The sequence below is a fragment of the Heterodontus francisci genome, chromosome 10 (assembly GCF_036365525.1).
Source record: "Heterodontus francisci isolate sHetFra1 chromosome 10, sHetFra1.hap1, whole genome shotgun sequence".
NCBI classification, from domain to species: domain Eukaryota; kingdom Metazoa; phylum Chordata; class Chondrichthyes; order Heterodontiformes; family Heterodontidae; genus Heterodontus; species Heterodontus francisci.
Genome location: NC_090380.1, coordinates 81,127,714 through 81,139,756, shown reverse-complemented (window position 1 = coordinate 81,139,756; position 12,043 = coordinate 81,127,714). Strand labels below are relative to the sequence as shown.

The 12,043-nt window shown below is 41.6% G+C and overlaps 1 protein-coding gene across 1 annotated transcript in view; it reads right to left on the bottom strand.

Annotated features, from left to right (window-relative positions):
* The window catches only part of LOC137374572 (suppressor of tumorigenicity 14 protein-like), a 189,135-nt gene that overhangs the window by 119,158 nt on the left and 57,934 nt on the right, over positions 1 to 12,043 (bottom strand). The window contains exon 7 of the mRNA XM_068040870.1: positions 4,204 to 4,390. Within this exon, the coding sequence (XP_067896971.1) occupies positions 4,204 to 4,390 (187 nt within the window). The remainder of the gene's footprint in view (positions 1 to 4,203; positions 4,391 to 12,043) is intronic.

Below are 12,043 nucleotides of genomic sequence, written 5' to 3'. Positions count from 1 at the left end.
TTAACAAAGTGAACATCCTACCGTACTGGTATTTATGGAACTTTGTAACACCATATATGATCGCTAATGCCTCTTTATTAACTTGTGAGTAATTTTGCTCTGACTTTGTTAAAAGTACATTAAGCATATGCTACAGGCTTCTCCACATCATCTTCCATTATGTGAGATAACACTACACCTAAGTCTTGTGGTGAGGCATTGCATGCTAAAAGCAATTATTTCTTGGGATCATAGTGGGTCAAAACAGCATCACGAGTCAGTACTTTCGTCACTTCTTCAAATGCCTTCTGACACAGACCACTCCCAATCTGTTCCATCTTTGAGCAGTTGATACAATGGAACAAAAGTATTAGCTAAGTCAGAGATGAACATAGAATAATAAACATCCTATGAATGTTCTAAATTCTTCTTTGTTCTCTGGTCTCTTGGCTTTCAAAGTCCCCTCAACCTTCTCCTGCGTTGGGTGGATACCTTCACCATCTATTTGGTGACCCAGGTATGTTACACTTGACACGATGAAGCAACACTTGTGCTTTTTAGCTTTGATGCCATAGACTTGAAGTCCACCTAGGACTTTGTTCAACCTTACAGTGTCTCTGTCTTACTGCTAATTAAAATGTCATCCAAGAAGTCACACACGTCTTTCATCCCACTTAGTACTTGATCCATGACATTCTGGAACACTGCGGGAGCAGTAGACACCCTAATTGGTAATCTTTCGTACTGGTTCAACCCTTTGTGTGTATGAATGATAAGCAATTCCTTGTTCTTGTCAGTTAATTCTAATTGCAAATATGCATTTGACAGACCTACCTTACTGAAAACCTTCCCATTTACTAAATTAGAAAACAAATCATCACTAGTAGGCAGTGGGTAAGTATTATTTTCAATTACCTTATTTACTATTTATAATCTCCACAAATGCAAATGGACCCATTGCTTTTTGAATTACTACAAAAGGTGCAGCGATTCACTGTACTTCACCTTCTTAATTGCCCCTGTTCTTTCTAATCTATCTAGCGCTTTACTTACAGCTTCTAACTGTGCATAAGGCACTGGCCTAGCTTTGCAAAATTTCAGCTGTACATTGTCCACTATCTTGACTTCAGCCTTGTAATGCCTAATTTTATCATTTGGTCCTCCTTGCTTGAAGAACACTGTGCTCTCTTAGCATTTCCTCAATGTCAGATGTACACTTACTGGTCCCTACTGTAAATAACTCAGCCCAGTTTAACCATATATTTTCTTCAGCCAATTCCTTCCCATCAGGGAGACTTTATTCCCTCCACTACTACCCATGGCAAGTAATAGGATGCATTCTCGTATTCCACCCCAAAACTAACTTCACCTAAGACTGGAACACAGTTATCGAATAATTAACTAGTCATTTTCACACCAGTTTGCAAAAAGGAATGTGACTTAGGGACTTCTTGTACTCTCCTTCCGAGACAACAGACACTGTTGCAGCTGTATCAACGATAAAAGTAAGTTGAGACTCTCCGACTTTCATTTTTAATATTCTTTCTTTTGGGCCTCCTTATCTCGAGAGACAATGGATACGCGCCTGGAGGTGGTCAGTGGTTTGTGAAGCAGCGCCTGGAGTGGCTATAAAGGCCAATTCTGGAGTGACAGGCTCTTCCACAGGTGCTGCAGAGAAATTTGTTTGTTGGGGCTGTTGCACAGTTGGCTCTCCCCTTGCGCCTCTGTCTTTTTTCCTGCCAACTACTAAGTCTCTTCGACTCGCCACAATTTAGCCCTGTCTTTATGGCTGCCCGCCAGCTCTGGCGAATGCTGGCAACTGACTCCCACGACTTGTGATCAATGTCACACGATTTCATGTCGCGTTTGCAGACGTCTTTATAACGGAGACATGGAGTTTAACTTGGCTACTGCCTCCTTTCATGGAATGCAACTCTCAATGCACTTTCATTCTTAGTCATACCATATGGGCACTGGAATTATATCGTCAGCCTTTTTACTTGTTCTCTGGCTGAGTACAAGTCTTGATCTTCCTGCTTGATAACATCAACTTCTGTTTCCATATATATCATATGCGTGTTTGAGGACTTCCAGGCTCCTGAACTAGCTTTAGATCTACCACGACCTCAACCTGGTGCATTGCCGCGACCTGGAGCATTTGCACGACCTGGAGCATTACTGCTTCCTCTACTTATTTATGTCATCTGACTTTCCTACAGGCATAGCACCTTTATTGGAAATGAGGGCATTTAGAATGTTGGTGGCTACCATGGCAATGATAGCATCTAAATTTCTGACTCAGTCTCTGAACCTGGCTGCCATGGCCTGGTTTCTGCTGAGATTTGGTGGACCTCCCCTGCTAGCTCAGGAAAAAGAACTTTCTTGCAATTTTCAACAATCTCTTCCTGCCTTTTCCATGGCTGTGGTCTCATTGCAGGCCTCCTTTCACATCAGCTTATTGCCTTTACTTAAAAGCTGAGCCTGGATTTTACAGTTCTTTAGACCTCCAACGAATGTGTCTCTAAGGTTGATTTCTAAATTCGCGCCATACCTCCAGTGACAAGAGAGTTTCTTTAAGTCAAGAATATAATCTGCAGTAGTTTAACTTGGCTACTGCCTCCTTTCATGGAATGCAACTCTCAATGCACTTTCATTCTTAGTCATACCATAATATGAGTCCAGAATCTCATTAATTTCAGAATAGTCCATAGTATTGGGGTCTCATGGGCAACATTGGTTAGACACCACCTAAAAAACAGCTGACCCCATCATGGTAAAGAAAACATTTACTTTATCCTCATCTCCTATTTTATTTGCTTTCAGCCAAATGTGTAACCTTCATTGTAATTATGCCAGTCCTCTTTGTTAGGGTTGAATTACCCCATTATCCCAAAATGTGTCTCCCGTGCCATTTTTTAAATTATGTACCATGCTGACTCACTGAGTTGTACCTGAACACAAGGTGCACACACACGGAGCAATCTATCAAATTGCCCCAAACTTCCTCAAAATCAACTTTGGGAGTTCCAGATAGTGTGTCACAATGTTCTTCAGACCATAATTTCTCAAATGCAATGTAAAAAAGAATTCAATCTCATGCCCATCGTTGTCATTCTGTTGTGTATTGCATTCAGTAAGACTAACATCGGGGGCTCAATTTTAAAGCCCCTCCGCCATCAGGAACTGTGGCTGGGAGGGCAATGAATATCGGTATGGCGGAGGCCCGCCACCGACCCCGACGGCAGCAGGCCCCGTACTGATCTCGGCGACGGCAGTGAGGCCTCATGGCTCCCGCTCTGCCACTCAGCATCAGGACCCCCATTTCAATACGTAAATTAATTTACATGCCTGATTTAATGAAGGTCCCGTCACCTCCTTAATCGCCGCACCATCTTCATTTCGGCAGCCGACAATGCCACGCCTTTGAATCCCCGTTTGGGGAAACATGGCGTGACATCTGTGGGAAGGAGGAGGTGTATTTTCCCTGTGCGGGAGGTGGGGAGCATGGTGACAAAGATGCAGATTGGTCGGGGGGCTGATGGGAAGGGGTAAAGGACAAAGGTGCCGAACTTTGGGGGAAAAGATCAAATTATCAATATAGGAATTCCGGGGAGGAAAAGGGCAGGAATGTTTTGAAATACCATTGGTGGGGGGGGGGGGGGCGGGGTGGGAAAGGTGATTTAATTCCTTTTTTGCAAAACCTTAACTTACTTGGCCCTTTAAATTTTAAATGTACATTGAGGGCTGTACCTTTAAAAATGACGCCGGTGCCTGCACATTGGCGCCAGACGTCATTGCCTGTGGCGGCTCACCTGCCCCCTCCACTTCATCGCAGAGGCCAGGCGCCACGGCCATGCAAATGAGCCGCTGCGTTTGAAATCCCGGCGGCTCCATGACATGGTGCCCGTGCGTGCGGATCACATTTTTTTACGTCTGCCGCCTACTTCGACGGCAGAGTCTTAAAATGCAGCCCATGGACTTACCATTATTGAACTGACTTTACTTACACCTTCGCAACAGAGAGGGCAGTATGACAAAATGCTCAGCTATTTCAATATACTACAGAACCTTTGCAGGAAAAACAGGAAAATCAAGGCCCGCATCCTAATGCCCTTATTTGCTTATATTTTCAATATATAATTTCTAGTCCCCACTTGTACTGCTACACAAGTTAAACAGTTTCTGCAGAGTAGATTACATATCCAATGACCCGCCTTTACTTACCTTATGATTAGTTTCTTTTTTCCAGGCACCAGTGAGTCATAAAGTGCAATATAATTCAGGCTGCAATCATCATTCATAACATAATTCTGAATAGTAATTTGGAGTAAATGGTTTGCAGGCGCTCTCATCTCCCAACGGCATGACGACGCTTTATTCCACTGGATTCTTCTATCAGTCACAGGACACGCTGAGGGGTAAGATAAGATCATTAGAACTTAATGTAGGAACAAAATTGAAAGACCCATTGTTCTTTGTTGCAACAGCAAATCATTGGAAAATACTGTTTAGTAAAGGCTAGAACATGAAGTCTGCTTGGATGCCAGTTAAAGGGTGGAATTAATAAATTGAATCTATACAGATGGTTTCATGGAACTCCCCTACCTTCCTGGATATTATGTATAATTTGTACATCCCCAGGAGCTAACTATTTTAAACTTGTTTTAATTTAATGGAAGCAGTTAATAGGCAGAAAGCTGAGATTAACATGCTGTATAGGGAAGTGTGTAGTCAGCCAAATGGGCCAATTTGGATTCTTGCCAAATTACTCTGCCATGTATCCAAATTGGTGCAGATTTAAAATCAACTCCCGAGATTAATTTTTTCATATTCATTACAATTTGGAATTTTCAGTCAACTAGAATATAGGCTTCAGGTCAGATTGTAGCCAGTCTTAAAGTTGATTCAATCTCTGTTATCAGAATTTTGATAGTGTTATGACCAGGTGAGCCAGATGTCTGGAGGGTCTCTTGCTGTCCTCAGCCAGTCTTATTGTAACAGGGTTTAATTTTAAACACACTGTGTTTTGAGCTCCCCTTTTTGTGAATCCGTGTTCAACGTTTCCAATTATCAGGCAAATAACGAGCATAAACAGGCTTTTTTTGGTTTAAAGCAGAAAGATGAAATTTATTAAACCTTAAACTTAACTCTAATACGGTTCACGTCTGCGGATATACGACGCACTCATGCTAGCATGCACACGCGATGTAAACATGCAAGATAGGGACAGAAAAGAGTAGAAGAGATAAGTAGAACAGTTTGAGGCAATATTTTGTTACTGTTTCTCATGTAACATGGAATCATACAATGGTTACAGCACAAAAGATGGCCATTCAGCCCATCATGTCCATGAAGCTCTCAGCAAGAGCAACTCAGCTAGTCCCACTCCTATGCTTTTTTCACGAAGCCCTGCAATTTTTTCTCTTCAGATAATTATCCAATTCCCTTTTGAAAGCTATGCTTGAATCTGCCTCTACCACACTCTCAGGCAGTGCATTCCAGATGCTAATTACACGCTGCATAAAAAGATTTTTCCTCATGTCCTTCTGCATCTTTTGCCTTATGCCTTATAGCGATGTCCTCTGGTTCTCGACTCTTCTACCAATGGAAGCAGTTTCTCTCTCTTTGCTCTGTCCAGATGCCTCATGATTTAGAACGCCTCATGATTTTGAACACCTCTCTCAAATCTCCTCTCAACCTTCCCTTCTCTAAGGACAACAGCCCCAACATCTCCAATCTATCCACATAACTGAAGTCCCTCATCCGTGGAACCAAGCTCGTAAATCTTTTCTGCACCCTCTCTAATGCCTTCACATCCTTTTTAAAGTGTAGTGTCTAGAATTGGGCAAAATACTCCGGTTGAACTAGTGTTTTATAAAAGTTCATCATAACTCCTTGTCTTTGTACTCCATGCCACTATTTATAAAGCCCAGGATCCAGGATGTCTTACTAACACTTTCTCAACCTGCTCTGCCACTTTCAACAATTTATGCACATATACCCCCAGGTCTCTCTGCTCCTGCACCCTCATTAGAATTGTATCCTTCATTTTATATTGCCTCTCCTGCTCTTTCCTATGAAAGTGAGTCACTTCACACTTCTCTGCATTAAATTTCATCTGACGTGTTACGAAAGTGCCGCTGTTTTGTTAAATATATTTTTTGAGGATTCATTTTTGAAAGATTGAAGAAATGTTAAACTTCAGGGTTTTCAGAGAAAGTCATGTAACAGCCACTTGACTTTGAAAAACAGTCCCTGGAAATGTTTTTTTAAAAAAAGGGGCACTGAGAGGTCTGGTGAGGAAATCAAGGCTTCCCAGGAAACTACTGACTTCCAGCAACAACAACAAGCCTTTCCGGGAAACCACCTGTCAAAAGGTTGACCTCCTGTTGTCAGTTTCATCTTTGATTTGTTTTGAGTTGGGGTTGAACTGTAGAAAAAGGGAATGAACTTCCAAGGAAAGAAGAGAATTCCCAAGGATGGCCAGAAGACCACAACCCAGCTCAGCTTTCCAGCACTTCTCTAAAAGACCCTGAGAAGTCCACTGTGTCAATTCATCTTGTCTCCTGTCTTTGAAGAAAAGCCTGCTAAATTAATTCTCAATGCCGCCTGAAAAGAACTGTTCTAAAAGATCCCAGTGTCCCATCTACATACACTCGGAGCCCAGACTGTATGCCAGTTTTGGAACACAACATATCTCATCTGCTGGTTCTTCAAAAATCAGCAAGTATTCCGCCCAAGTGTTTTTTGTCTGAAATAGAGCTCTAAAAACAAAAATCCCTTTATTTTTCTGGTAAACCAATGTATATGTGTGTGAGTGTGAGGGGCTAAGGTAAAAAAGGAACTTTAATATTTCAATCTGCATGTTTATGCTTTACTTCGTTACTGGTTAAGACTTGTTTTATAATAAACTGATAATTTTGTTGTTTATTAAAGAAACCTGGTTAGTGTGTTTTATTCTGGGAAAATAGAGTTTATGATTGACCATATTGGTAAGTGGGAAAATGTAAATATATGTTGTGACCTGTGGAGAAGTGAACAGTGCACTCCTCCCGCCTCAATCATAACATATAATTGGGGGATTTTTGCGGGATAAACCCAACGTTGTCAATGTAAAATTGTAGGTGGGGTAACCATAATTGAAAAAGGAAAAAAAAGAACCAGGTTTCTTGTGTAATAGAGTAAAGGCTGCAACACCGGAATGTCTTTAAAAGTTGTTGTGACTTTTTGGGGGAAGGAGGATGTATCCCTGAGTGATTTAAGATATTTAACCAAGGTTAAACTGAAAGATTTGGCAGAACTGTTGGGGTTAGAGTTAAAACCAGGAGCTAAGAAAGCAGACATAATTGAAGTAATAGCACACCATTTGAAATTGGAAGAAGAAGAATGCAAACCAGAGGGTAGTGCAGTTGAATTAGCTAAAATTCAGTGACAAATGAAAAAGGTTGAGCAGGAACAGGAAATAGAAAAACTTAAGCTTGAAGAGAAAAAGGGGGAAAAAGAATTGAAAAAAACTTGAGCTTGAAAGAGAATTACAATGAAGAAACTTGAATTTGAGAAAGAGGAAAGGGGAAAAGAGACAGCATTTCAAAGAGAAACAGAAAGAGAAGGGAGGGAATTCAAAGTTAAAAAGATGGAACTATGACAAAGGGGTGGTCTTGACTCCAATGAAAGTTCTGGTGAGGAAAGATCTGGCACCAGCCCAGGACCCAGTGGAGAGCTGTTTAAATTTGTACAAGCCCTCACTAAGTTTGAGGAAAGGGACGTAGAGGCATTTTTCATTTCTCTTGAAAAAATAGCCAAACAGATGAAGTGGTCAAAGGAAAGCTGGACACTGCTTATGCAAAGCAGGTTGATGGGCAGAGCTCATGAAGTTTATGCCATGCTTTCTGATGAGGCTTCTGCAGATTATGAGATGGCACAAAAGGCTATTCTTGCTGCATTTGAGTAAGTGCCTGAAGCTTACCAACAGAAATTTCAGAACCTCCAGAGATTGTCTGGGCAGACTTATATAGAAATTGAGAGGATAAAGCAAATTAATTTTGATCGTTGTATACAGGCACTAAAGATGGAGGCCATGTACGAGAACCTTAGGGAACTAATTCTCCTGGAAGAATTTAAAAATTCACTCCCTTTGTTTGTAAGAACCTATAGAACTCATGTAGAGAAAAAGAAGCTTTCAACGCCGGACAGGCAGCAGAAATTGCTGATGATTATGAGCTTGTGTATAAACCCAAACCCTTTGTCCATCATCCCCACAAACACAAGAAGAATAGAAGGTGGGACAGTGAAAGGAAGGCAAGTAGCCGGGGCCAAGAAGGGACAGCTGGGAACACCCCAGGATCTTCTCCTCAGGCCAGAAAGGAAGAGGCTGAGGGTGGAAGTGAGGTCTGCAAACCTAAATGTTATCATTGTCACAAGATGGGACACCTTTATGCAGAATGCTGGAAGAATGCTGGGTAAACCCAAGGGACTTATTGGGGTATACAAAGACAATGCAGAGAAAGGAGCACTGACCAGGAGTACAGCAGATCAGGCTGTAGCTCTGACTGAAGCTGTAAGGTTAAATACAAAAACCGATGTGAGTACAGTGGTTATGAATAAGATACCTGAGAGTTACAGGGAATTCTTGTTGAAAGAAAAAGTAATTCCTTATCGCTCAAGTAAGGCAGACAAACCTATAGTTACACTTAGGGATACAGGAGCTACCCAAACTCTTGCTGGGGAAGGGCATAACATTTCCACCAGAGAGTGCGCTGAATGCCAGGGTTTTAGTGAATGGTATTGGCGGGGAGTATATACCCGTATCCTTGTATCGGGTGCACCTAGAGTGTGACCTAATGTCTGGAACGGCAACATAGGAGTTGTCCATAGTTTGCCAGTAGAAGGAGTTGACCTACTCCTGGGGAATGATTTGACCGGAGTGAAAGTAGTAGCTTCTCCAGTAGTCACAGAAAAACCAAGTGAAGTTAAAGAGACAGAACAGTTGCAGGAAAAGTTTCCAGGAATTTTTCTTTCATGTGTAGTATCCTGAGCAATGGCTAAAGAAGTTCCATTGTCAGAGATAAAATTGGCACCACAGTCAAATAGTCGAATATCTAAAACTTTCTTTGGGGATTTGGATAATCTGAAGGAAATGTTTAATAAGTCTTCTGCAGTCGAGGTTCAACAAGCTGACCCGAGTTAAATAAAGTGGCACAATCAGCTCATACAGAAGTTGAGGCAAAAGGAGTTCCAGAAGGCTATTATATTAAAAATGGGATTCTGATGAGGAAGTGGAGACCCCCTCACAGACCTGCAGATGAAGAATTCATGGTAGGTAATCAAATAGTAGTACCGCCAATGTATCGCCAGGAACTATTAAGGATAGCATATGAAATTCCTATAGCGGGACATATGGGGATCCGGAAGACCAAATCAAGTATAAGTCGATGTTTTTACTGGTCAGGTCTTTCCAACGACATGGTGCCATTTTGTAAAACGTGCCATACATGCCAGATTGTGGGAAAAACTGCAACCTGTCATAAAACCCGCACCTCTAATTCCCATACCAGTTTTTGGGAAACCATTTAGTAGGGTGTTGGTAAACTGTGTAGAACCTTTACCGAAAACAAAAGCGGAACGCCAATATATACTCACTATCACTGGGTTACCAGAGGCCATTCCCTTGAGAACAATTTCTGCTAAGGTAGTGGTAGAGATGTTAACCCAGTTCTTCACTAGATATAGATTACCGATTGAGATTCATTCCAATTAAGGTTCCAATTTATGTCTAACATTTTTCAGGAAGTTATGCGTAATATGGGTATAACACAGTTAAAGTCTTCAGCTTATCCCCTACAGACACAAGGAGCTTTATAAAGGTACCTTCAGACCCTTAAAACAATGATCAGGGCATACTGTTATGAATATCACCATGATTGGGATAAAGGACTAGAATTTCTTTTGTTTGCCACGAGGGGTTCACCTAATGAGTCTTACAGTTTTGGTCTTTTTTAATTAGTTTATGGGCATGAGATAAGAGTCCTCTAAAACTAATTAAAGAAAGGTTTTTAGAACAGAGGGATGAATCTTCTATACAAGATTATGTATTCTTATTCTGGGAATGGCTCACAAGAGCTTGCAAAGTGACTCAGGAACACCTTAAAGCTTCCTAAACAACAATGAAGAAATGGGCAGAAAGCATGCTAAGACGCGAACATTTCAACCAGGGGTTGACGTATTAGTATTACTGCCTTTACAAGGTGAATTGTTGAAAGCAGAGTTCAGTGATCCATATAAAGTGGTCAAGAGAATTGATGAAGTAAATTATTTAATTGACACCCCAGATCTCCGGAAAAAGAATCGATTGTGTCATATCAATATCTTAAAACAATATCATCGCCAGGAGGAGGATAAGCAAGCACAGGTATGTCAGGTAGTAGGGACAGTATAGGATGAAAGGGATAATGAGGATGAGGCAGAAGGAGACCTAGACAATTCTCAAATTGAACCTCCTACTAGCCGGTTAGCTAATACTGAATTGTTGGGGAGATTGGACACGATGCTTTCATATTTAGATGCAGACCAATGAGAAGACTTAAAAAGGCTACTCACAGCATTTAAAAGAGTCTGTAGGGATAATCCAGGTTGTACAACCTTAGCTACACATGATGTGGATGTAGGGGTAAAACAGCATCCTTATCGCTTAAGTCCAGAGAAAGAGGTCCAGGCAAAAGCAGAAATCTGATACATGCTGGAAAACCACCTAATTGAACAGAGTCAAAGCAGCTGGAGTTTCCCAGTAGTATTAATGCCTAAACCTGACGGTTCAACTAGACTCTGTATAGAAGTTAATGCAGTAACAAAAGCAGAATCCTACCCAATTCCTCACTTGGAAGACAGTATTAACAGAGTGGGCAGTGCCACGTTTCTTACAAAAATAGATTTGTTAAAGGGATACTGGCAAGTTCCCTTAACACACCGAGCTAAAGAAATATTAGCCTTTGTCGCACCAGACGGTCGTTTCCAATGCCGAGTGATGCCATTCGGGCTAGAAAATGCCCCAGCAACCTTTCAGACACTAATGAACCAAGTGGTAGCCAGTGTTCCTAACTGTGTAGTTTACCTTGATGATGTGCTGGTACACAGTGACAGTTGGAATGACTACTAGAAGCTCTGTTTAGGAAATTACAATCGGCTGATTTAGTAATAAACCTTGCCCAAAATGAATTTACGAAAGTGAGAGTGACCTACCTCGGGCATATAGTAGGACAAGGACAAATCTTGCCAAGAACTGCGAAAGTACAAGCATTGGTGGAGTTCCCTATCCCTAAGACTAAGTGAGAAATCATGAGGTTTTTGGGATGTGTGGTTTCTGCCGCAAGTTTGTACCAAATTTCAGTACCGTCACTGCTCCATTGACAGAAAAATAAAATAAAGGTAGTGTGGTCAGGGGAGTGCCAAGCATCTTTTGTGAGGCTGAAAGCCATTTTGATTAATGAACCAGTGTTGGCTGCTTCAAATTTCACTAAGCCCTTCAAGGTAGCAATTGATGCTAGAGACCTGGGGGTTGGTTCCATCCTGTTACAAGATGATGAATCAGGTATAGAAAGTCCAGTGGGATCACAGAATCACAGAATCATTACAGTGCAGAAGGAGGCCATTTGGCCCATCGTGTCTGCACTGGCTCTCGGAAAGAGCAATTCCCTCAGTTCCATTCCCCCGCCTTCTCCCCGTAACACTGCACATTCTTCCTTTTCATATAACTGTCTAATTCCTTTTTGAATGCTGCAATTGAACCTGCCTCCACCACGTTCTCAGGCAGTGCATTCCAGACCTTAACCACACGCTGTGTGAAAAAGTTTTTCCTCATGTCACTTTTGCTTCTATTACCAAATACTTTAAATCTGTGCCCTCATGTTCATGATCCTTTCACGAGTGGTAACAGTTTCTCTTTATCTACTCTGTCCAGACTCCTCATGATTTTGAATACCTCTAACTAATCACCTCTCAGCCTTCCCTTCTCCAAGGAAAATGGTCCTAACTTCTCCAATCTATCTTCATAACTGAAGTTCCTCATCCC